The 25,828-nt window shown below is 36.9% G+C and overlaps 1 protein-coding gene across 13 annotated transcripts in view; it reads left to right on the forward strand.

Moving 5' to 3' along the window:
- The window catches only part of TENM3 (teneurin transmembrane protein 3), a 1,396,736-nt gene that overhangs the window by 1,075,895 nt on the left and 295,013 nt on the right, over positions 1-25,828 (forward strand). For 12 of the 13 annotated variants that reach the window (XM_033060171.1, XM_033060177.1, XM_033060178.1 and 9 more), the window contains one exon: positions 13,877-14,155. The exons of the other annotated variant lie outside the window; for it this stretch is intronic. In XM_033060171.1, the coding sequence (XP_032916062.1) occupies positions 13,877-14,155 (279 nt within the window). The remainder of the gene's footprint in view (positions 1-13,876; positions 14,156-25,828) is intronic. 13 annotated transcript variants of the gene reach the window in all.

A 25,828-nucleotide genomic window follows, 5' to 3' on the forward strand; every position in this document is an offset into this window, starting at 1 on the left:
ATGGGCCATTAGCAGAAAATGACTCGCTGGAGGAAGGATGAGTTGTGAAAAGATAAAGAACAATGCCCTGCCTGGCTTCAATGGATGGCCCATTAGCAGAATATCTGCCATTGAGGTAAGGGTCACTGCCCCCACCCTCAAGAGATGGTGATAGAACAGATACCTTTTATCACACTCTGTATTGTAACGTAAGGCTTATAATCAGGAGCAGCTTATGTATGGACAAAGAATGAAAAGTTGCTGGCACCCGTAAATGTGGCTTATACTCAGTGCGGCTTATAATCGTGAAATTACTGTACTTAATATAAAGAAAAAAGAAAAAACCAAAAAAATATGAAATGTGTAGAGTAGTGTAGCCCAGATATCAAAAGGATAAAACTCTTTAAAGCTATCTCCTATTTTATGTGGAAACAAAATTAGATTTAGAAATCTTACTCCTGGTGAGACAGTTCTTAGTTTTAATTTTAGAATATCTAAATAGTTTTCTCCATTGATGTGTTCCATTTAGAATAACTTTACATTAAAATTAGAGCTGGGCAGATGGTGTTGACTTCTTTGCCTACTAATGTTTACAAGGGAAATAAAAATATTTCTCTTATGTACATGTAACTGAGGCTTGCTGCTACTCTAGTTTCTGCTGTTTATTTTTGGTTTATGTGATGTGTTGAAACTTCAGGTTATCCCTGTTTTCTAGTTTTTAAGTCATTAGTCACCTTGACATCATTACTTTAATGAGGTAATATGAAGAGGAAGTTTTCTAAGATCTGTAGTGTGGGTGCTGTCTTAGTACTAGGGATGCAATTATGTCAGAACAGGCACAATTTATTTAATGAATTCATAAACTGCTGCCTGACTAGAATATCATTCTTTTTTAAATAGCAATAACAAACTGGAAGAAGTTATGTGGTCTGGCATGTCACATATGATGGTGCACTGGGACTTAATTTTTATTCCTTTTCCCTTTTTTCAGAAAAGCATACAGTATTTAACTAATACATGTTGCCCAATATGCAATAAATTGCATGTCTAAAATGGCAGTCTAGGATGGATAACACCCTCTTCACCTTTCAGTGGTCTCAGCACTGTCTTCTGGGCCCATTTAATTTCCCTCATTGTCCTTTCAATTCTTTTTGTATGGCTTATTGGCCTCCTGTACTGCAGACTGGTCTGGCCCCTTTGGGGACTACCTGCAGGTTTGAAAGGGTCAGGTAATAAAGGGCTTGTTTTAGGTAGTGTGTTCCTTTGATTAATCTTTGACTGAGAATTTATAGCTTCTGACATTGGAAGTATTTTGTGGAAAAGGTCCTCAAGGTCATTTCAAAGGTTTTTAAATAATATATAAAAGAGGCTTCCCTGTGGGTAATTTTTTTCTCTTCTGCCTGGAAATAGTATGAGATATGTGGCTTTGTTGACAGTGTAATTGACAGCCTCCAAATTCAACAGGAAATTATTCTGTAAATAAAAAAGGCAACCTTTAATAAATACCTTTAATTGTGAATGAATTAAAAAAATTAATCATGACCAGTGTTTCAATTTCTGCCCTGACTATGTAAAGCAACAATATTAAATTTCCACTGTCAGCTGGAAAGTTACTGGAGCAGTTATGCAAGATTCTCAAGTCTCTCAAATGCGGAGGAATTAAAATCGTAAACTGATAGATGCTTCTGAGTGGAAAGAGACCCATCAGGATCACTGAGTTCAATTCCTGGACTTGTGGAGGGCACCCCAAGAGTCACACTGTGTGCTTGAGAGCATTGTCCAAATGCTTCTTGAGCTTTGTCAGGTTGGTGCTGTGACCACATCCCTGGGGAACCTGTTCCAGTGCCCAACCACCCCTGGGTGAGGAACCTTTTCCTAATACCCAACTTAAACAAATCTTGACACAGCTTCAGGCCATTCCCTCGGGCCCTGTCACTGTCACCGCAGAGAACGGATCAGTGCCTACCCCTCCTCTTCCCCTCACAAGGAAACTGTAGAGTGCACTGAGGTCTCCCCTCAGTCTCCTCTTCTCAAGGCTGAGCAAACCAAGTGACCTCAGCTATTCCTCACACAGCTTCCCCTGAAGGCCCTCCAGCATCCTCATTGCCCTCCTTTGGATACTGTCCAACAGTTCAACATCTTTCTTACACTGTGGCACCCAGACCTGCCCCCAGCACTGGAGGTGAGGCTGCCCCAGCTCAGAGCAGAGCAGGACAATCCCCCTCCTTGCCTGGCTGGCCATGCTGTGCCTGATGCCCCCAGGACAGGGCTGGCCCTCCTGACTGCCAGGGCACTGCTGACTCACATTTAAAATGTCAGTATTTTTTTTATGCCTGATATTTTTTGGGTAAATCCCTGGAAAGCTTTCTGGTAGTGAATCAGAACTTTCCTGTCTCTTCTTCTTGAGTTGTTTAAGTACAAGTTTTTGTGCTTCCTCTTTCCCAAAATCCAGTGGTAGGAATTCAGAAACAGATGCTACTGTTGGAGATAGGTGTGCTTGATTTAGTGGTAGCTTTATTCCGTGAGATCTTTTCTTGCAGAGAGAAGATTCTCCAATTGTCTGTTGCAATCTAATGATATTTTTTAATTTCTGTTGCTTTAGACTAATTACGTAAGTAGAAATATGAGTCCAAAAATGTGTTTGTCATTATAATTTTCAAAACAGCATTTAAAACATATTGAAAATATTTGAACGTGAAATTATTATATAAGCGGAGACTCTCTTGTTACTTTTGAAATCCAACTGACAGGACTAGAAGAGCAAGTAAGCTGTTTTAGGAAATTGGGACTACATCTAGGCAACATGCTTTCAGTATAGTGCAGTCTCCCCTTTTTCTCAAGTCCCTTCACCTGTTGCAAAACTGGTTTTGTTTTAAAATTTTTAGATGAGGATTATTTAGGCTACCATTTTTAGAACTTTTAAATTAGTTCTTTATTTTCTCTTTGTTTATAAACCTCACAGGAGAGCCATGTAAGTGAAGGACATGAGCCTTTTTTCCTTAGCAGTAGTTTCAAGAAAGACACTCAATTTTGTATTAATCTTTGAGAAGATACCTAATCTCATGCTTCACATGGGCTGAAGCTCCATGAAAGACTGTTTACTTTAAAGGTGTGATGATATGATAGTCTCCTGTTTGTGTTAGCAGGGAAGATGACACCTGTTTTCTTGTACTTTGAACTATTCACCTATACAGGGCAGGTTGATTTAAATGTGCTCCTCTACTTCATTTAAATGTACTTCTCTATTTGAATTCAGCAACCTAAATGCTTGTAGTTAGACTGAGGACATTGGTGAGGGGTTAAAACCAGATGATTTTTAAGACAAACCATTCTCTGACTGATTCTATGATTGTGTATTGCATTATGCTCAAGTCTCTTGCTCAATTCAAGATTAAAGCTGAAAGTATGATGATGAATTTCTCTGTTGCACAGAGAAACGTTCCCGTGTTTAGAAATTTTATATCACTTCCTGTGTGAAATGATATTAAGTACATAGGAGACTGCTATGCAAAAATATCTGAAAGTATAGCATGACTACCGTGTGGGTGGGAAGGACGGTAGAAATACAGAAAGTAAGCAGTATTTCAAAATTGCATTTCGAAAAAAAAGATTGAAGTAATATTTTTAAAATATGAATTTAATTGAGAAGAGATCATGAATCAAACCTGGAGTCATAATAACTGTAAAACTTTGTATTAATTTAGTAAGAAAAATGCAAGCATGCAAAAACTGAGTTTTATTTACCATGGGATACATGTTAAAGGGGAGAGGGAACTATTAAATACCTCCCAATTGGTCATTTTTCCATTTCAAAGACTTTTGTAATCCAGAACAGTATAGTGATACTACACTGCAGAGACATCCATGTATCATGTCAGTGAGATTTTGCACAGGAACAGAAGTTGACCCACAGGCACGGGTGGCACAATTCAGTGCAGGTTTGTGCATGTTCATTTTTTCTTACAAAATCGTCACAGCACTGCTTGCAAACTGTGTAAATTGGAAAACGGAGTTGTAGGACACCTTTTTCTGTTAGAAGACCTGAGGAGGTAGTGCAGGTTTTGTTAATTTTTTACTTTTTGGAAGTTTGAGTCAAATATGATTTAGACAGTGGGTAAAGTTATTTGGTCATCTTAGATGGCAGTGAGAATGACTTCATTGTGTTTATCAATCACAACAGTTCACTGTCAGCCAAGTCTCAAGATCAATTTAATTTCATTCTACCCCTTCCAGTTTTGCAGGAGAAACCATTCCTATGCGCAGTTTTGTACCTTTACTCTTCTGGAATCTTAAGTGCCTAAATTAGATTAAATGCCCTAATACCTCCTTGAAGCTGCTATAAAAGAGGGTGAAAGTACCAAATAAGTAAAGAAAATTAATTCCTTCCCTTCACAGTATGCTGGACAACTCATTCCTGGGTGCTAAAAAGTAATGCCATGTGCAGTATATTACAGTCTGTGGAAATTTCGCAGCTATTGTTCAACTGCTATTCCCATGAAAATTAGATTTATGTGCTATATTTTGAGAGGGACCTGAAACAGTGATTTGTATGCTTTTACAATTAAATTTTATTACATAAGATATTAACCACTGTCAAGGATACATTTTTAAGACCTTAGAAACCAGTACCTTAATTACAACTACTATCCTGATGTAATATGACTCCAAAGTCTATCGCTTTAAATACTAGCTGCCTGAAATGAATCATTTGGATAGCAAAATGTTTAATTTTTTCAGTCATAATAAATGTCAACTGTAGGATGAAAGGATTTAAATTGTCATGTTTTTAAACCTAAAGTTTGAGTAGTTTTACCTGTCTGAAACAGTGGTACCTAAAAATGTTTTGATTTTCCCCTACCTGGGATTTATTGATGAGCTGATTTTGCCTATTGAGTAGTGTGCTTCTCAATAGAACTGAATCAGCTTGCTTTGCAAGGTATTTATACAAGGTATGAAATAATATGCTAGTGACTTTGTGATTTCCCAATGAGCAAATTAATTACCATACAGTGACAGGGCAAGCACTGTCTCTCAAAATCTAAGGCAGATATTAGAATTACTGTTTTATGCTTCCTGGCTGCAGTGTAAGATGTGTCCTGATTGTCATCATGACAGATCCTTTTTTGTTATGCTAAAACACGGCCACCTGCAGTGTCTGCCTGATTTCAGTGGGTAACTTCTGTAAGCAGCATACGGTGCCGGTATGTTCTGGATAATTTTGTGGCCTTGAGCAAAGCACATAACCTTCTGCCAGAGGTGGGGTTTTTTTACCTTGTGTAACACAGGAAAAATAACACCTACCTACCTCACAGGCATTTTGAGAAGATTAATTAGTTTATGTTTGCAAAAATGCTTTGAAGATGAAAAGCACTGCAAGTGCTAAGTAGTATTATAATCTCTCATCGCTATACTAGTAACTTCTTAAAGCAACAATAAGAAGTTAATTGGTTTTCAGGTTCCAGGTGACAAGGATATGTTGACTTTTAAAGTTATTCTATTAGCTGCAAAGTGGTATGAAGAAAAACATTTCACTTTTATTTGATCAGGAGTATATTTAGTTCATGCTCAGTGATATGCACACATGCTCTAAGGTATTCATCTAGTGGAAACTGGCCCCTTGTGGGTCATGGCTGTAGATGAGCTACAGATCTAGAGACAAAGGGTAATTGTGATTCTCCAGGGACAAATCAGCCTTGCTTATTGGCAGCAGACTGCTTGTTCAGGCAGTTCTACACAGCCACTACAAGTCCATAGAGTAGAAACCTTGTCTTTGACTAGTCCAGTTAAAAAATAGGAGAATTAAGTTCTTGATTATAATGATTGAAGATTTATAAGGTGAGCAAGAAGCCCCTTCACAAGGAGTTTCAGCCTCATGGAAAGGAAGATACTGTAGAGGGTCCATAACTGCTTTTATATCTTTCCATATCTCATATACTGAGATGTATGTGCTGCTTCTGTTCATAATGAAAACTAAATGGTGGACTGGGGAGATGAATGGATCCTATGCACGGCTATGAAAGATGACTTCAGTATGTTAACATCTACAGAGAGGATAAAGCTAGAAAAGTGTGCAGTTAGAGATGGGATGAGGGGAGGAATTAAAGAGGCTGAAGAGTCCTGTCTCTCCTGTCTGTTGATTTAGTGCTTAGGGCTGAGAGTCAGGGCTGGAGGCCAAGCTGTGAGTGATTGCTTATTCCATCTCTGGCAAATAAATGCATCAAGTGAAGCAGAGATGTAAAATAGGGGTAATTTCTCAGAAAGTTCCTTGATGCTTTCTGAAATTAGTTTGTAAAGTGTCAGCTTACAGACTTGAGAGCCAGTACTTGGTGTTACTGAGCTTATTAAAGCCAAAAGAGGAAATGACAGAGCCAAGGGAACACATTTGCTTCAAGCTTTGGTGTTTTTTGTGTTTGTTTTTTTTTTGTTTGTTTGTTTTGGTTTGGTTTTTTGTTGTTGTTTGGGTTTTTGGGGGGGGATTTGGTAGTATTTCTGACTGGTAAATTTTTTCATGTCTTCAGCATAATGGGATTTTTGCTAGAATATCTAAATTAAAACATTGCTACACTACATTTATTATAGGGGTTCACAGAGTGGAAAGCCTTTTGGGGGATTGTGACAGGAGGTGTGAGTGATAGAGGCAATAATAGGTTTTCATTTCTGCAGAAATTTTTAGGTCAGTATTCTGTGTTGTTGCTTCCTTTTGGCTACAGGGATGGTCTGAGCACTTCATTCTGTCCATGCATTGAGGAGTCAATTCCCATACATGTGGAATACTTCTGTATGAAATTCCATAAACTGAAATGTGTGGGTGGCTTCAAATATGCACATTGGATTTATACTTTCTACCAGTTCATAGCCTGTAGAAGTAATTGTGTTTTCTACCATGCTGAGAGACATATCCCTCTGGATCCAGTCCACCTGGTCACTTGTGGCAGATAAGCTTGTCCCTCATGGAAAGGCATAAATAATAGCAGAGTTTTCTCACCTCCCTGTATGGAGGAATAGCAGTAAACCTGAGCTGCAGTTTGCATGCATGTCTTCATGCTGCCTCCCTCCTCCTCACCTTCCTTTCCCATTTCAAGCTGGATGTCTTGTCATTAGCACCATACCGGCGTTAATGTGGCAGTTCATACCTGTCAGATTGGTCTTTGTAGGCCCCTTGCACACTGGATATCCATCATCTCTACATTGCTTACCCTGGGGTCGTATTTTCTTCACATCTATCAAATTTAGGCTTTTTGTAATTCTTATTTTGTAATAAATGGATGCTCGAATGTTGATGTTTTGGTCCCAGGATCCAAAGATTAAGATGGAGGTCTAAACTGTCAATACTGTCGTTCTGCTTGTGATCAAGATGTTGTGTTCTTTGCTACTCATGGAGTTGTATTTCTTTTTTAAGTCCACAAATCCCTTTTTTTCACCTCTTGCAGCCCATGATTGGAACAGCTGTGCTGGCTTCTCTTAATTTAGTTTGTATATTGTATAATCATAGTCATAAAACCAGATTTTAATATAAAATCCCCAAATTTGGAACCGTAATGTTTAGATTATTAACTCATTTAGTGGAACATGTTTGTTTCACAGCTTTTAATTGTGCAGTTGTGAAATTATCTTCAGCTGCATTTAATCTTACTCTGTGGTAACTTCAGATGTGCTTGATGAACAGCCCTTTATCCTTACATTGGTTTAAGAAGTGCTTCTTATATTCTAGTCTGAGGATTAGGACTGCAGATCCCCTGCCACCTCAACCTTAACAGGGAAAAAAATTATGAGTTTCCCACACTGCACAGGAGAGTCTGCATGTTTGAGCCATAATTTGGTACACCAGTGACAAGAAGATATCTGTGTTTCATACACAAATTCTTTCCTACATCTGAAAATAAAAACTTTCCCAGACTATCTTTTCAATTAATGTTTCCTTGTGATTCTGTAGTAATAAAATCACATATCAAGTTTGAAATTCTTTTATTTCATGTACATTATTTCAAATAATTTATTTCAAATACATTATTTCCCACAAATATGCAAGTATATATGTGCGACTGTTTACTTTTTTGTTCCCAATAATTGACTACGGTTTGGAGTCTTTCATAAAGCTCTTCTAGCAAGAGTAGCACAATAAGTAGAACTCAGAGAATTCACAGTACCTGGCACTAATCTTTTCAGAAGTCACCAAGACCATGAGCTATGTCCCCAAATTCCTTTAAAAGTCCATAAGGAATGTGAGAACTGGTTAATGTTTGTTGAGAGTAACAAACATTTGAAAATTATATGCACACTTGCTGAGATTTAATATATTTCAATGCTCTTTGTTATTATGTAGTTTGCTGGATTGAATTAGTGAAGCAACTGTCTTCCACATGAATCTTACAGCTCTACTCTAAATCAGATAATGACAAGAAAAGGAGGTTAAGATGGGAAAGTGAATAGAGCAGAAAGGTCAAGAAAAAGAGATTAAAAGGTGACAAGGAAGATGGTTGTGATGAGTGAAAAGAAAAATACAGGAATTAAGTACAGGAGGAAAATGTGGATTAGGATGGTTTAAATTTCACAGATAATTTTCACAAGAGCAAAAATCAGGCTGAAGTAATAACAAAATACTACACCAAATCAGAAAGAAAATGTTGACATAGGCAAAGCTCATTGCTTGTCAGTCTTCACTGTATTTTCTTGCATCCTAGTGAACAGAATTCTGCACATACAGCTTTGAAAACTCCCTTTTACCAGATATATTGTGAAGTTTATGTGACATCTGTTAGTCATTCCCTCTTTTGTGCAATTGTGTTCGACTCACCTAACATTCTGACTTCTGGAGACAGTGTTTGTGCACTCCTTGTCAGAGTTTTCTAGAGCATCTAAGGTATCTGCTTTGCTATTTAAGAAAAACTTATCCATTCATTTTCAGCAAATTTGTTATCCTGCTGTACATTTATTTCCACATCCTTCCTCTCAAGACATTTCCTTGCAAGTGACCTCACTGGGTGAGCTCTGTGTAAAGAGCTTCAATAGGAGAAATATGTCCCCTATATAGTGTCTAAATATGAAATAAAAAGAACTAAGTGCTTTTCCCATATCAGAGTAGAGAAAACAGTATGGTCTTTGCAGGAAGACTTTGATACCAGTGCTGCTTATACAATAAGCTTATATAATAAATGTTCTATTATTGAGGATGTATTTGTATGCAGTAATCTGTAGACAGAAAATAAAAACTAGAGAAAGATATTTTTCTTCATTTGCTTTCTAAAGAAATGAAACTACTCTTAATTTTTAAAAAAATAGGATTAGGTAGCAAGTCAAGGAAATGTAAGGACCACGATCATTGTTTTGCTTCTGTACAGCTTTAGATGTTTCACAGTTTTACTAAGTTTGATACTTTTGTCGTGCATTATCACACAGTGATTATATGGAAAAGGTGCTTGATTTTTGAATGCCTCAAATGTGTTCTAGGCAGGGCAGAAGAAGGCAAAATTCAAAGGAAGAATATATTAGAAAGGGGACTGACAAGTAACAAATTATGCAGAGAAGCAGATATGGCGTGAAACATTATCAAGAGCCAAACTGAACAGAATTGAAAGCGTGAACTTGGATGTATTTGGGACCTCTGCCTTTTTGGTACTATGTCTGTCCTGTTAGGACAAAACCAAAGTCAGCAAGACAAGCTGCAATTCCTCTGTATAAAAGCTAGGGTAGCTGGGTGTATTTTTATGCTAACTAGGCAGGTGCTTTGGAGGCTTTTCAGATTTTTTTCTATGGTCTATTGTTGCTAAAACCTGACTTGTCAATTTATCAGTGGTTATTGAATTAGTAAGGACAGTGCTGATGGCTGGAGGTGCTGACAAATTTTCTTTTGGCAACTTTTGTTCATTCCTTCTGTTTGATTCTTTCACTGTTTCATGGTTTTTAAGATAATATCTCTGTGTTTGTATTTAGTATAGATCCAACTTAAAGCAGACACTGACAAATGAAGAACCATAAGACCTTTTCTTTTGTTTGGTAGTCCTCTTCAAAAACCCATTTCCACAGAACATTTCCAACTTGAAGCTTAAGCTATTATGGAGGTCTTTGAAGGACTTCCCCAAAATAGGTGGGGGAAACAAATGTAGCACACAATTGCAGCAAGTTTCCATTTAATTCCAGCTTTTAACTTACGGCTTTATAAAGAACGACACCATTTCTGCACGTCAAACTTTCTTATAGCAGTATTTGGTTAAACTAAAAAAAAAAAAAATTCTAGATTATGTAACCTGTGTGATTCTGACAGAGAAATACATATGCACATTATCTTTTAAGAGTAATAATTCTATATATAGACATATATGTATTGAAAGTATGTTGATGTCGTTTTCTGTATAACTGATGTAGTTAAGGAGGTGAGCTGATAGTACATGGATCACTGCTTACACAGAAAGTTGCAACATAACAAGTTGGTGTGTATGGTCACTATTAGCAAATACTGTGTTTCTAACAGTGATTGCTGCACAAGCTTTAGGAAGTTATTTTTGAGTTATTAATTAATTAGTTTTGGTCTTGTCTGCACAAGTGGATGATGTCAGCAATCCTTACAATACCATAAATTGATATTCCTAACCAGGAGAAATATAGTATCTAATAGTTGACTGGTAGTAAACAGCATTATTGTCAGTTTTTAAAACTCAACTTCATGACATATCATCCCAAATAGTCCAAAACCCTCAAAGGGATCTCCACAAGTCTCCTTGAAATGTTATGTCTAAGTTTGTTTCTAATTTTCACTTCATGCATGTTTTAAAGGAAAGGGGGCAAAACCCACAAAACAGTATGGTACCTGTTTATTCTGTACCTCCAGTTTTTTTCTCGGGAAATGGTTCATTACAATGGCCAAGCTGTTTTTAAGTCTTCATGAACTCTTGAGGCACTTAATGGGAGAAAATGTAAATTTTAAAGTGTAGGAAACCGTTGTCTAAATTCCTCACATGGATGTCATTGTGGGAAGATTAATTAGAAACACTATGAAGACAAGAAGAACATACTCATTACATGCTCTTCTTTCTCACTGAGCTCATGCAACCTCTTTTTCAGCTTTTAATTTGATTTCATTATCAGGTAAAAGCTCCCAACTAGTCTGTTACCATCTAGGTCTGCATCCCACTTGTATTCAGCTTCCCTTGGATCCTGGAAGATTTCCTGTTTTCATTGTTCAGAAACCTCAAGACGATGTAAAATTTTTCTATCACATATGTATGATTTCCTTTGGGATTTGAATTTTTGAATTTCTACAGAAATAAACATTTAATTTTTCCATGTCAACTTCTCAGTTTGGGTTTTGTGGGTTGTTTGGGGTCTGTTTTGTTTTGTTTTTTCATTTGTGTAGGCAACTTACATGAACTACAATCCTCTTAGTGAAGCTCTTATGAAGGGTTTAGGTCAGAAGATTATGTAGCCTGATGATTCTAAAGCTGTTACAACATTTCTGGGCTATGTTGTAAAACTTGAGTGTAGTGAAAAGCTCTAATATATTGAATGGGATAAGAGGGCAGTATTCAAACCAGCCCCCCTTTTCTGTTTTGGCTGTGCAATGCAATTTTGTGAGGATTTTTACCATTCACAAGAGAGGCAAAAAGAAGGTATTTTACTTGGAGACAAGATATTTTAAACTTAAAAATGCATGACTAGATGGTAGGTTGTATGTAATGCCTGAGACCAAGTCTCCTACGAAGCTCCTGCAGATGTTCTGAAATGCCTCAGGTAGTTTCTCTTAAGTGCTTATGATGAAAAAATAAGTGTGTGTGTAACAGTCTTCTCAAATTGCTGTTCCTGAGCGAAAGGGAGTTTTGGCAGTGTGTGGAGCAGGGGGTTCTGTGGAGCAGGATGCTGGGGGAGCTGCAGGGTGCAATGCTCTCCTGCTGCTGCAACTGCTCTGAGTGTGGCTCAGCAGCTGTGTCTGTCTGCATCCTTCCTTGCCTTCATCTCAGCACTATGAGCCTGTGGGGACCATAGCCATAACACCTTGTCACATTGAAGTCAACAGCGGTTTTGTTACTGACTCAACTAACCTTGTCTTTGGTCAAAATACCTCTTTCCTTTCCATTTTGCTTCTCAAAATGCTCTTTATAGAATAAACAATATGTTGCATATGTGACTGTGTTTACACCTTATCTGCTCCGTGTATGTGTAGTGATACCTGTATATACACACTGTATACACAGTATATTCACAGAGCTTCTTCTGTATTTGTATCTGATTTTAGTCAACTGTTTGAAAATGTGGATTCACATACTAATGTACCAAATGCATAAAACAGTGTTCTAAACTGTCACCCTTAGCATATATCTACAAACATGCAACATAATAAGCATTTTAGACATTTACTACTTTCAGCTCTGACCCTATTACCACTGGGCGGTTTGTTTGGCCTGTTTCCTTCGCTGATTAGTTTCAACTCTCATAAAACTTGGGAACTCACATGGCATGACAGCTTAAAAAGATTGCAAGATACTATCAGTGTGCATGATAATCCCCTTTCTTATACCCTTGACACTGTTCAGACATAGTCATAGATATGCTTACTCCTTTATATTTACCTCTCCGGCCATATTTTCATTCAAATGTCTATTCACAGTTGCATAATAAGTAGTTTGATTTGTACCTAATTGTAGTAATTGATTTTCATTATTTATGAAAGTCATTGTCAGAATTGATTTATGGTTCTGACTGTGAAGAAACTTGCAGCAACAGCTTCAGGTGACTGCAGGAATAAAATAATTAACCAGATCACTTTTAAAAAGTCAAAGACCAGTGCATTAACTCTTAATATTTCAGGAATTATTTGCACTTCTGTATTCATACTTCTGCAATTTTATTTCTTTCTCATATATAGAATTCTGTTCTTGGCTTATTATAAGCTTTAATTATCTTGCTACTGTGGTTTTATATTAAATGATGAATTAAGGATAAATTAGGATGCCTGTCAGATACAAAAATTTAATGTGTGTTCTAATTTGTTCCCAGAGCTGTGAAATAATTGTGGGCTAGGGCGGAAAAGTATTGTAGGTATAAGTATGCAAAGGAGCTTGCCAAGTGTCTATATATCATAAAAGTAGGATGAAGACACAGCCATTAAAAAGGCAGTCATTTTTGAGTGTTGCATAATTTAGACACTTTAAGTTATTGAAGTGTCAAAAGTTTATTGCACCTAATTTATTAATACAATCACTGGGATTCACTTAGGTCTCCTGCTCTGCCCCAAAACAGGCTAAAATTCTGCTAAAATGCACAGACTCTGCTTCAGCAGTAAAAGTGTATTATGCTTCTCAAAATACAATGACATGAAAAATAACAATTTTGCTGTAGTACTTGCAGCAACAGGTGGCCACGTTTCTGTTTAGTTGTATTTGTGTATTAAAGCAGGGCAAAAAAATCAAACAGAATCCAGGTGAATTTTGTTTCTCCTTTGCTTTTCCATTGCCACATTAGGTGACATTTTTATGGGGAAAATAGTCTCTTGCTTTGGCCTCAAACAAGAAAAAACAAAAAGCCCTCCCCAAAACCAACCAAGTAAAAATCCTGACAAATACCTTGTTAAGTGCTTTTATGCTTTTAAAGTACTTTTTCTTTGTAAAAAAGGAACATTTGTGTATTTTTAAAAATTCTTTCATGTACTGAATTGGCTTTACTTAGGAGGTTCTATTTTATTTATTTGCTACCCAGGATCACTTTTGCTGTGTTTAAGAAGTTGATAAAATACTGCTGAGAGCTGGAGACAAAAGAATCCATTTGATTGTACAGGTGGAGTTTTGACAAAACATCTCATGTGATATCTGAGACAATTATACACATGAAGAGTTTATACTTTTAAATTCTTTAAAATAAAATAATTAAAAATGTCTCATCTTTTGTTATCTTTTTTTCCCCTAATCAGGACAGAATTTTACCCTAAGGCAGTTAGGAGTTTGTGAACCAGCAGCTCGTCGAGGACTGGCATTTTGTGCGGAAATGGGGCTCCCCCACAGAGGTTACTCTATCAGTGCAGGGTCAGATGCTGATACTGAAAATGAAGGAGTGATGTCTCCAGAGCATGCCATGAGACTTTGGGGCAGGGGGGTCAAATCAGGGCGCAGTTCCTGTCTGTCGAGCCGTTCCAACTCAGCCCTCACTCTGACTGATACCGAACATGAAAACAAGTCCGACAGTGAAAACGGTAAGTTCTTATGCATATGCCCATATATAAATTAATGTTTATTTGCTGTTTTGGCTGACACTCAGTAATTTTAAATCATTAAAGGAATGGCATTGAATTATTTACCTTCTGGGGTTTTTTTCTCTCCTCTTGCCATAAAAGTCAATATTCATCATCAGTCCTAACTAATACAACCTTTGGGTGTGATTTAGCTGTAATTTTGAAAATGTTTAATTACAAAAAAAATTAGTTCTGTATTATCTCAGGCTGTGTCACCTGTTACCCTCTGGGGAACAGCTAAGTGGTGATAAAGTTGTTCCCCAGGCTAGCTTGCATTTAAAAGTTTCATTGCAAATTGTTCTTCAAGACATATTGTAGAAGTTGCAGAATCTTAGAATGGATGAGTGAACTCAAAGAATAGCTTATTAACAGGGCTCATGTGATTGAAAAAAAAATTTGATTGTGCTTTAAACTTCTTAGCTGATGAGAGCAATTGGAATTGTGGTGAAGAGGGACATGTGGCCTTTGATATGCCTGGGGGACTGGATTACTGTGCAATTAAAATCTGCAACAAAAATCTTAGTAGCTTTGTAGGATGTGGGGTATGACCATTGTATATTAAGCCTTAGAGTTTAAATTAAAATAGGTTAATACAATTGACTGATTAATTTTTGAAGATTTTCAAAGTTTTTTCACCTCCTCTTGAGGTTATGAACAGATCTAATATGGTGTTAAATGCTATCTGTACCAATCTTAACTTTTTATTTGCAGAAGATTTTCAGCTTTGCTAGAATTAAAACAATTCTTCTATTAACTTCATGACTCTCTATGTGAAAAATTCAAAAGAGGAATAAAGAAAAAGGAGTAACAATGGAAATTAGTTGCTTGCATGTCTGCATGTCATTTTATTAATTTATTAAACCTGTCTGCTCGGCTGTACAAAAATTAGAGCAATTTTATTGTTGTCCTCCAGCGATGACGGTAACACATTGTGGGAAACAGCTATGTAGGTATGTATGTATGGAAATCCTTAAAAAAATAATGCACTTTTATTTTAAACTACGGGCAATAAAGTTTAGTCCTTCCTGTTTATTATTTTGAATTCAGTTTGAGAAAGAAAAACAGAAGCTATAATTTGCTGTTATTTCTACTTATTTTTCCACTGGTGGCTGTTTCTGCATGAAGATACCTGTGCAAAACCATCTCAAATGGGATCCTCCTCTTGTGTTGGACTTAATGCTACATGGTACCTGAGCAGACAGCTCTCAGTGTTCACATGTGTCTTGTGTCATGCTTGGAAAATTTGTTTTGACTCAGAGGCAAGTTTTGAAAGACAAAGACAGAAGTACTTGCCTACCACCTTTTGGCAGTGGAGTTTGTGTGATAATGCTTGGTACTTCAGCTGCAGAGCAATCTAGAATAAGTTGTTGAGTAGTCCTGTGATCTTGAATGGTCTGTGGTGAAACAAATTCTCTTGACCCTTTTGTAAAATCCTTGGTTAATGGTCTTGAAATTACATTTTTATGTATATATGCATGCACACACTATTTCCATGGGAAGTTGTATCTTTATGTTACCCAAGAGGTGACTGCTTCAGAGGTACCATAGGTTTGGTATACTTTTCAATAAATTTTATACTTAGAATTTTTTATAAAGGAAATTATCTGATTACAATGTGCCAAAACATCATCCATCAGCTGAAAGTTAGTGTGTTTTGTTTTCACATGTGTGAAAAGACTGTGAATATGTTAAAAAATACATTATTCTGTAGTGGTTAAAATTATGCAAGGAATGTCTGGTGTTTGATAAAACTTCAACAAAGAGTTTAGCCACTAAAACGAATTACAGTTGATTTATTTATTAATAGGGAGGCCAGCAGTCCAACTTAAGAATGTACTGGGACCGCTGTGAAGCTAATGAAATTTTGATGGCTTGAGAGTTCCCTAGGGTTATGAAACATCTATAACTTAGACCATGTCATGGGTCGCCGTTTCAGTGGAGATGTTAAAATCGTGAAAAGCTTAATCTTCTTTGTTTTTTTTTTTTCTCTGAATTTTTGTTTCCACTAAACATGGGAGACTTAGCTGAGAAATTAATTTTTACATGTTGTTGTAACTCAGTACATTTAATGCTCACAGTAGAACAGAAAATATAATTTAAAGCCAGGGAAACGGTATCGCCTTGGCAGGCGCAGGTGCTCTAATCAAAGGCTTAAACTGCAGGTTCAAGTTTTGTTAATTTATGGCCTAAAGTTAACAGCTGTGCTGGTATACTGTTAAAATCTGACAAATCTGATAAGGCTTTGAAACCAATGTGAGAGTTCCAAGTCCTCTCTACTGCATCTCCCTCTGCTGTGTGGGAAAGATTCCTGACTGAATTTAAATGGAATTGTTTTACAGGTAAATGCATTTCTATGCAGCACATTTACCTCTAAGGTAAAAAAGGAGCAACTGGTGATGATGAGCAAAACACAAGATCACCAGGTTGTACTTCCCTCACCAAAAGGCCTCAGTGTTTCAGCAATCCCACTGTTCACCCCATAAAACTACTTGCTGTTTAAATGGTCCATTGCCATAATCAGACCTTACTGGACTTAATTGGACTTGTCAAGATGGTGGGAACTTTGACTAGTCCTACAGGTCTATGAGGTCAGGATTAACAATTTTCTGAATGTACTTGGAGTTTACTCTCTTGCCAATTAGACAGGAAGAGAAGTTCAGCATCAAAGCAGCATTTCTTTTCTTTCCTTGTAACTGTTAGGTATTTGCTCTTTTGAAATAATTGTGGATAACATATCCCTCAGGAAGGCAAAACCTGCAATTCTGCTGCATAATTAGAATAAACAAGAAGAAATAGTTTGCTGAAAATACTAACCTTTTATTTGTCAAGGTCTTAATAGTATGTTTCTGAAATCCTAAAAAAATTACTTCAATTTTTAAATCAACTTGGAAAGTTTAGAAGTTTATTTAAACAAATAACATCGTACATGATCAAGTTGCAAAATTTTAAATATACTAAGAACATACTGTGACTGCCAACAGATAATTTTTTTTCTTTGAAAACAACAGAGCATGTATCAAACATAAGGTTAATAGGTGTATTCTCACATCAAAGGTTGTTTTAGGATATTGTTGGGTAAATAATTCTAAAAAGAAATATATTTCTTTGACTTCATTCAAGTTCCATGTATGACTCTTGGCATCGTATTCTGAGAGATTTGTCATGTCAGCCTCCCTGAAGGAGGGCCTGCATCTGTTAATCTGGGCAACCAACCAGTGTCACGTACAGTATGATGCATCAGTTGGAGCACACTGAGCATGCACATGCTTTTTCAGGCTTTCTTCTCCATTCTCATTGCAAGTTATTTCATAAATGCTGCATCAAAAAATTTATGCTGGTACTTGTTCTAGGAGCTGTTGCTTTGAAATACAAGCTGGCTGTCTCTTACATGCTTGCCAGTAACTTTATGTTGTTAAGCTGTTCTAAGATTGCTAAAGCTTGTCTTTTAAACTGGATAAATATTCCAGGAGAGTACGAGGTGGAAGTCGTAGTTAGATTTCAAATGGTCCATTCACTTATAGGGTAAATATATTTTTAAGGTATCTTAGAATCTATTTATATATTTAAATTATTTTTTAAACGCATTAAACTGCAATCCCTGACTTAATGAGACATCAGAAGGTTAATAAGCAAAACATGAAAGTTAATTGAGCAAGTTACTCTGGAAATGCAGTACCTTATTATTTATTTATTTATCCCTGTAAAATTATATATCTGGTTTTGTTTTGTGCTTTATGTGTGCTGGCCTGAAAGTAAGGCTGTGGCAATGATTCTGATTGGAAAGGCACTCATATAAGACCTAAGTCTTTGGTCAAGTCCATGTCACTTTCTACTCCTTTGGAAGCAGTTGTGATGATGCTTCTGAAAAAGGGTGGGGCACTCCAGATGCACGCATGCCACGTAGCTGACTGCCACAAAAACTACCTGGGCATACAGAAAGTAGTTCTGATGGCACTAGAATGTGGAGATTTATTTTTTTGTTTAGGGAAAGTTTTGCACTGATTGGTGTTTGTTGGAAAACCAGAGGAGATCAGGAGGTAGCAAAATAAAAAGAATAGAGGGAGAGAGGGAGTCAAGTTCATGGCCTCAGGCAGTCTTTGTGAATTGGTTAGATGAATGGTTTGAAAGGTAGACCAATTTTTCATGGATACAGAAAAGTAGATATTGCTGGTAGAGTGTTTATTGCTGAGGGCTCCTATAAGGCGAAAATATCACTTGATCAGCTGCACTTTATCAGCTGCACTTTATCAGCACCTACTTGCTTCTTCTCCAACTTCAGACAGTTTCTGAAGATAGCATTCTTGCGAACTTAATACTCTCTTGTCCTTCCAGAATGATGAATTTACTGGCATTCAGATCTCTGAAACCCAAGAAAAACATTGGTAAGATACTTGACAAGACATTTTAGTCTGTTGTCTCTAACCCAGTTCATCTGTAACATATAATTGAGCTCTGCATTATTAAATAATGCATATAATTCAAGAAGTAGTGTCACATATTTTCACCCATTTAACATATTTCTTTATGCTAAGGCACAAAACTTGATTTAGATGAACCCTATTGAATAGTAGCTGCACCTGTTAGCCAAATGCTGAGCCTACTGATCAAAATCAGCCACATAGCTGGTGAATTAATCCTCATCTTACTGCTATACCACCAATTACAATTTCTTCACTCTTTCCCACAGATTTCCATCTAGAAATTGTCTGTTCCTCATTAAGCATGCCAATATCTTGCTTTTTTAAATCCTGCTTTGCTGCCAACAAATTTCATGACCAGGAAAGCAATCTGTTTTATTTTTGACAGAAGTCAGCTCTGAAATAATATTTAATATTTAATAGGCATACAAATTTTTCTTTGGTTACGGAAATATGGAACAGAAATCCAATAAACAAAAGTAATTATCTGGTTTTCTGAAATATTAAAAATATTCTATAGTTATGCCAGTTTTCAGATTCTATTATGATAGTAGTCCTGTGGATATATTTCAGTTAATAATCTAGTTGTTAATGCAAGTGAAAATCACATTCATAATTCCTTTGGCTAGTGATAGCCAAAGAGGCAACAGCTGGGCTGACCTTTTTGCAGTAATTTTGTGTGATCTCCTGGGTTTCATAGAACTGAGTGTCACCGAACTTTTTGTTAAGGAAGGCATGAGATTCCAAATCATCTTAATTATGGTGGAGTCTGGTGTAGACTTATCAGGCCAGAGGATGAGGCCCTTTGGCAACACTTGGATAAATTTTCTGATGTGCAGAACTGTAGGTTTAGCAACAGCTGACACCAATAAAATTAGAATTGGGATCTGCAAGGAAAAACAAATCAAAGCAGAAAATTTCAAAGAATTTGCTCTTGGCGTTAAGCTTATAAATCTTTCTAATGTTAAGGAGTGGTGAAAAAGATGTTTAAAGACCAACTGTCCTAGCTCAGGATTTTGCCAAAAATCTGAATTTTAAGGGAGAAAAAATGCAGAAAAAAGAGGGAACATTTTCAGAGGAAGAGCTTATGAAGATGTTTCAGGAGGGAGAGGGAGGTCTGGCCATACAAATAAAATTGAGACACAATTAGTAAAAAAAGTAGAGTTGTATAGAAACATGAATCCTAAGGAAAAGGAAAAAAAGGAGTTGATTTATTACGTAGCAATGAAAGAAGACTATATTGCTGATATGTTTTCTTCTGGTGGTTTTTGTTTTTCAGCATTTGATACCTGAGTAACTGATCACAGAGCTAATATTTATACTTTTAGAGGAAGTATTAGAGTTTGCTTAGATAAATAAATTTTGTCCTGCATTTATAGAGTGTCTACAGCCCCTGGTATTTTTATGGTTCATGTGTGAGAAATCACTGATGATGGATATGGTTCTGGAAGGTAAAAACAAACAGGACAACTTCAGAAGGGGCAAAGAGAAAGTAGGAGAAACCTTCCTAATCCGTTAGATGGCAAGCACCCTAGGAAAAAAAACTGTTAAAAGTTTATGCTTTGTAACAAGTAAGAATAGATGTTCTACACCATCTCAGGGCAACTGTTCTGGTGCTTAACCACAATTCATTGTGAATTTTTTCCTTGTTATATTGAGTTGGAGTATTCCTTGCTGCCGTTGGGACCATTGCAGTGGGTAATGGAAGACCAAAGTTATATTTCTCCCTTTTTGCTTTCCAGGCTCACTGAGCTTCTCTTCAATTTATGTGCTTCAGCACTCCAATCATCATGGGCAGTCTTCATTGAATTCATTCCAATTTATCAGTGTTGCACTGGCAAGACCTAAACAGAGTATTGTCATCTAGATGTAGCCTTCAAATGCTGAATAAAAGGGACTAATCACTTCCCAGGGTGTGCTAACTCCTTTCTTCTGAATGCAGCCCAGTACGTGGTCAGGCTTGGTGTTGAAAGGGCACACTGCTGAACTTGTCCACATTGGCTGCCCAGGACCTTTACTACAAAACTGCTTTCCAGTGGGCTAGTACTGTTACTGTAGATACTCTGCCTTTGGAATTCATGAGGTTTTTTCAGCCAATTCTTACATCCTGTTGAGTTCCCTTCAAAAGGCAATCCTGTCCTCCAGTGTGCTGATCAATCTTTCCAACTTGTTGTCATCCACAAACTTGCTAAGGGCACATTCCATCTTACTCATTCTCAGTATTAAATGTAGTACAGACATAAAACAACATCATCCCAATATTAGCTCCTGATGAATGCCATTAATGTTGACCAAGAGTTGCTCTTTGCACTACAAAACACCAATCTTTCAACCTCTTCATACAAACAGTTTTCCACAATATATTCTTTGCAGCTCACCCATTCAGTCCTTCTATCCAGCCTGGCTACCAGGATACTCTGGGAGACCACTTTGAAAACCTTGCTAAAGTCAAGGAAAACAGAATCTGCTGCTTTCCCTTTATCTGCTGAGGCAATTAGTTGTTATAGAAAGCAGTCAGGTGTTTGGGTATGACTTTCCTTTGGTAAATACATGTTAGCTGTTATCATTTACTTTCTTTTCCTGTGGGCCTATCCCAGCATATGAAGGATAACTCCAGCAGATTTTTTTCTATCATCTTCTCTGGGAGATCACGGTGTGCCTCTGCTTCCTCATATATTCCTTGCTCATCTTAAAGATGACAAGAGTCATCAGGAGCTTCCTCCATTGCCATTACATTTCAAGGAATCAGACAGGGGTCTTCCAATGACATGGGTCAGCTCTGCCAGCACCACTGGATGCTGCAAGTCTGCACCCCTGGACTTGTGTATGTCCAGCTTGCAAAAGTGATGTTTAACAGCTCCCACTTCCTCTGCATTGCAAGGGCTTCTCAACCATCACTAGCTTTGGTTTCCCCATCCCCATTCTGCATGTCCAGGAAACATTTCTGTTTCCTCCTGGGTAGACATCACCTCAAGGTCACAGTGGTCATTGGGCAGTGGTGTTTTCTGTGGGATGTGAGGGTTTCTTCCACAAATTTACAATGTGTCTTTGTATGCATATATAATGCTACTGAAATAATCTGGCTGCTGCACTCAGTGCAGTGCTGAGACAGAAGTAGTGTGTCTCCATGACTGGTTTGTGGCTGCCTTCTGAGGCAAATGCCAGCCAACTGGAGGCCTATGGCAAGGTTAACAAGCATAATCAGAAGTTTGAAATACATGACACTAGAAGAAATTGGGAGAGAGCTCAACCTGTTGCACCCAGTGTGTTCCGTCTGGATACTGCAGCTGTTACAAAGGCCACAACTGGCAAAAAGGACCAGAGGCAAGCAGTGCAGATAGCAAAAAGTAGAAGTTAGCTCAGACAATGGAATTCCAAAAGTAACTCAGAGAAATAAATTACTGGGAACTGTGTGGATATTTAATCATTTAATGTATTTTCCCAAACAATTTTTACATGCTGCTGTAGTTGCTGTGGATCCCTGACAAAGTGGGTGCACAATAGAAATTCTTCACTCTTTTTCTGGTTTTGTTTTTTGTGAGTCAAGTGACAAAAATTAGTCAGCAGGAAGCATGTTGATAAAATTAAGGCTATAAAAATGTTGCTCTTCAATGTAATGTAATACCAATATTTATATATTGCTTTTCCTCTTCTAACTTGAAATGGTTAACTTTTCATAGACATTTTTTCTCATTGTAAGTGTGATATAAAAATATTGCTCTTCATTTCCCCTAAACCATATGTGTTCGTCTTGATGTGCAAGGATTTAAATGTGAGGTTGCTATAAGAGTAATGTATGCTTTGCACATCTGTAAACTGATGATCTGCTGTTTTGATTTGGAATATGGTTTTGATGTCCTTGAAAAATCACAGTGGTAGCAGTAAATTGTTTTAATTAATGAATTAGAGAGCAACAAATCTGCTGAATCAGGCTTATCAACATAATTATTACTGGAATAAAAAGGAGTTAAAGAAAAATCTGTCAAAGCTGTGAGATTATTTGATTATCATTAGATAGCAAGTTTCTCAGCTACTACTTCCATAATTTCCTATGTAGCATGACGATATCAGGGTGGGGGTATATATATACACAGAGATATTTATGGCAGACATAAAGTCTAAGTAGTGATCCTATATAAAATGTAGGATTATTCATTTTCAGTCGTTTTAAAGGTGTTTTTAAGTTTTATCTAATTTTGATCTGAAATAAGATTTTAATTGCTTTTCCTTGTATAATTATGTCATATTAAGAAATTATCTAATAATGATTTCAACTTTAAAGTGAGTATAAGCTGTGCAATTGTAAGAGTATCAATAATAATTATAGATAGCAGCCTTTGTATAACAGCTGGAGAAAATTTGTTTAGTTTTTTGATTCTGCTTTTTTTTTACAGAAAGTTGCAAAGACCTTTGGAATAGACAGTTCTTTAACTCCTGTCAAATCCATGTAGACTTACTTAGATTTTTTTGTATAAAAGTTTTTTTTCTTTGATGCAGATGAGAATTCAATATAAAATTAAGTTTCAAGCTGGAACCGTTCTGGGCCTCAATCATATGCTGTCTGATCTGTTGGCAAAATTAAAGTGTTTTGTCTTGATTTAAGGTAAGAAGAGGATAAAGTCTCAAATCTTAGGAAATAAATGTTCATTAGGAAGCTGTGGTTTCCTTTTTGTTCTACACTCTCCTCATTCAGTATGCTACCATATTCTTCCTGAATTATGTCAGCTGGTTTGCTATCTATTGTTTTCACTTGTATGTTATAAAGAATAAATGTGGTTTTAGCTCACTGAAACCAGAAATAATAATTGTTGGAGTTTTTGCCACCCCACCTTTGAAATCTTTCAGTGGAAATACCTTTGTTTCCATTATGGTTTAGTAAAGTTTTCTGTTAGTACATGGAAACTTGCAAAATTATTATCAATATCTTACTTCAGTTTCTGTTCTTTGTTCTTTTTTTTTCAGATTTTACAATTATGAGCCCACAGCATCCAGTTAGGAAGGGTGAACAATGTAAATTAATTATGGATTAAATTAAAAATATGCAAATGTTTAGTAGGTGTGTGTATCTCATAACTGCTGTAATAACATCCATAATAGATAATAGTTTTCTCAGAGTTTGATGATTCTGTGCAGCTGCTATGCCAGATCCATACTGCTGCTGGCCAATCCCTCCCTGGAGTACTATGGCTGTTGTCTAGGTACATCTGAGACAAAATGTGAGCAATTCCATCTCTAGTGCAGTATTCACAATAGAAAAAGAAGCTACTGACCTGGGAAACCCAGGTTCTGGCTTGTCAGGCCATGACAGAGTAAAGACAGACCACAGGCTGTTTTTCTAGTTAACTATTTAATGGTTGCTTTTTGTCCTTGTAGTGAAATAGATTCATAAATATGTGTATATAGCCACATATAGGCATACATAGTCATCCTTACAACACCTTTTCTTATGTAGGTTTTTGTCATACACATAGTCTTCTTGGAGGAAACATGCAGGGCTGAGGATTTTCACAGTGAATACATGTGGAGTCATGAGCATGGGCAAGGCAAAGTTATTCTGGTGTTTCACATCTGCCACTGAATTACTGTATGCTAGACAGATTGATTTTCCTCCCTCCCCACCCCTCAGTCACTGGGGTTTTATTAATGTAATATTTCTATAAACTACTTTAAAGTTACAAATAAATTGCTTTGGATAAGTGCCGATGACTAATGCTATGGAGTCTCAGTCTGCACCTGTGGCAGACAGACTAAATAATTTAGGTTGTTTTGTTTCTACAAAACTTGACTTTCTTTTTGCAGGGAGTTTCACTGAACTGTGTCGGTAACTTGGGCAGTTTGAAGAAAAATAGCAAAAGTGAGAAGTAGAAGATACTTTGAGGCAAAATCTAGTTCTTTGCAAAGGTTTCAGAGCTGTCTTTTCCTCCTGCTGTTGAAGATGAATATTGAATTTACCAAGATAGTTTATAATCTTTGAAGTTCTTTTGAATATTCAAAGTTTACAAGATATCTGGGTCAAAATTACTTCGAAAGAATATGGCCTTGGTTAAATCGATAGTATCCAGTCTCTTTCCCTGTAGATTTAACTAGAATTGTTCAAGCTGCTAAGTTCTTCATTGCGTGATTGCTGTATGCTGTATAAGGAGATTTATTTAAAATTGCTTAAAAGCTGCACTCAGTGGGGAATTCTGCTGCTTGTTCCCTTAACTACTTTAGCTGCAGAGAACATATGACGTCTTTTTCATTAACTGTCTTTGCTGCTTGTTTGCTTTCAGTAGAGTTCTAGGAGATTGTTATATTGTTTTGTAAACTCAATATTGCTGGATCCTGGCTGCTTATGGCAATTGAGATGAGATTAGATGCTTTTGTTAACAGGCCCCAGACTTTAAATTTATAGGGACTAGGCACCATCTGTTCTCAATTAAAGGTCCTGAGCTCTGAAATTAATTCCTTCCATTGGTCCATTAGACTCAATCTTTTGACCTGAAGTCATGATAAGGTTATATTAGCCTCTCGAATCTTGGAAAAGTGAGGAGTTCACGCAGGGGTAGCGCTGAATATTCCTTTTAGTCCTTGTATCAGTGTAGTTAGAGGGCAGAAAGCAATGATTTTTTTTTCCATTTTACAGGTAGAGTGAGATTCTTTTAAAATCACCCTGGAGATCGAGAGCTCACATCCTCGTGAGTTGTAATAGGACTTGTGCTTCTAAATCATTGAAGTGCTATTGAAAATCTTTCCCAGAAAAGTCAAATTAATATAGAGAATCTTGACTAAATTCACAGGAAGACTTGATATTGAAGTGGACTGAGTGTAAAGTCCATTGTTCCAGGTTTACATTTGCTCATTAGATTAGCTGTGTTGTGCTTCAGCTGTCTTTCATTGATTGCTTCTGCAGCTGCAAAAGGATGGGGATCTTACCAGAAGTCCCTGCTCCAGAATTGTTCAGCCAGTGCATTTGCTGAATTTATATCCGTCCTGTGGTGTGTAGAAGCTGCATAGAAGAAATGGATGGATGGACAAATGGGCTCACATTTTTGTGGTTCTAACTCTTCCCTCTTTCTCATTTGCTTTCTATATTTTATTGAAAATTGAGGTTTTCTCTGTCAAAATAAGCAGGACAATATTGTGGAGTGGAAAGAACATGTAGCCATGAGATTTTTTTGTTTCAAGGGAAAAACTAAAAAGTATCAAATAGCTATGCTGGTTGTCTGGTAAATTT

The sequence above is a fragment of the Catharus ustulatus genome, chromosome 5 (assembly GCF_009819885.2).
Source record: "Catharus ustulatus isolate bCatUst1 chromosome 5, bCatUst1.pri.v2, whole genome shotgun sequence".
NCBI lineage: Eukaryota > Metazoa > Chordata > Aves > Passeriformes > Turdidae > Catharus > Catharus ustulatus.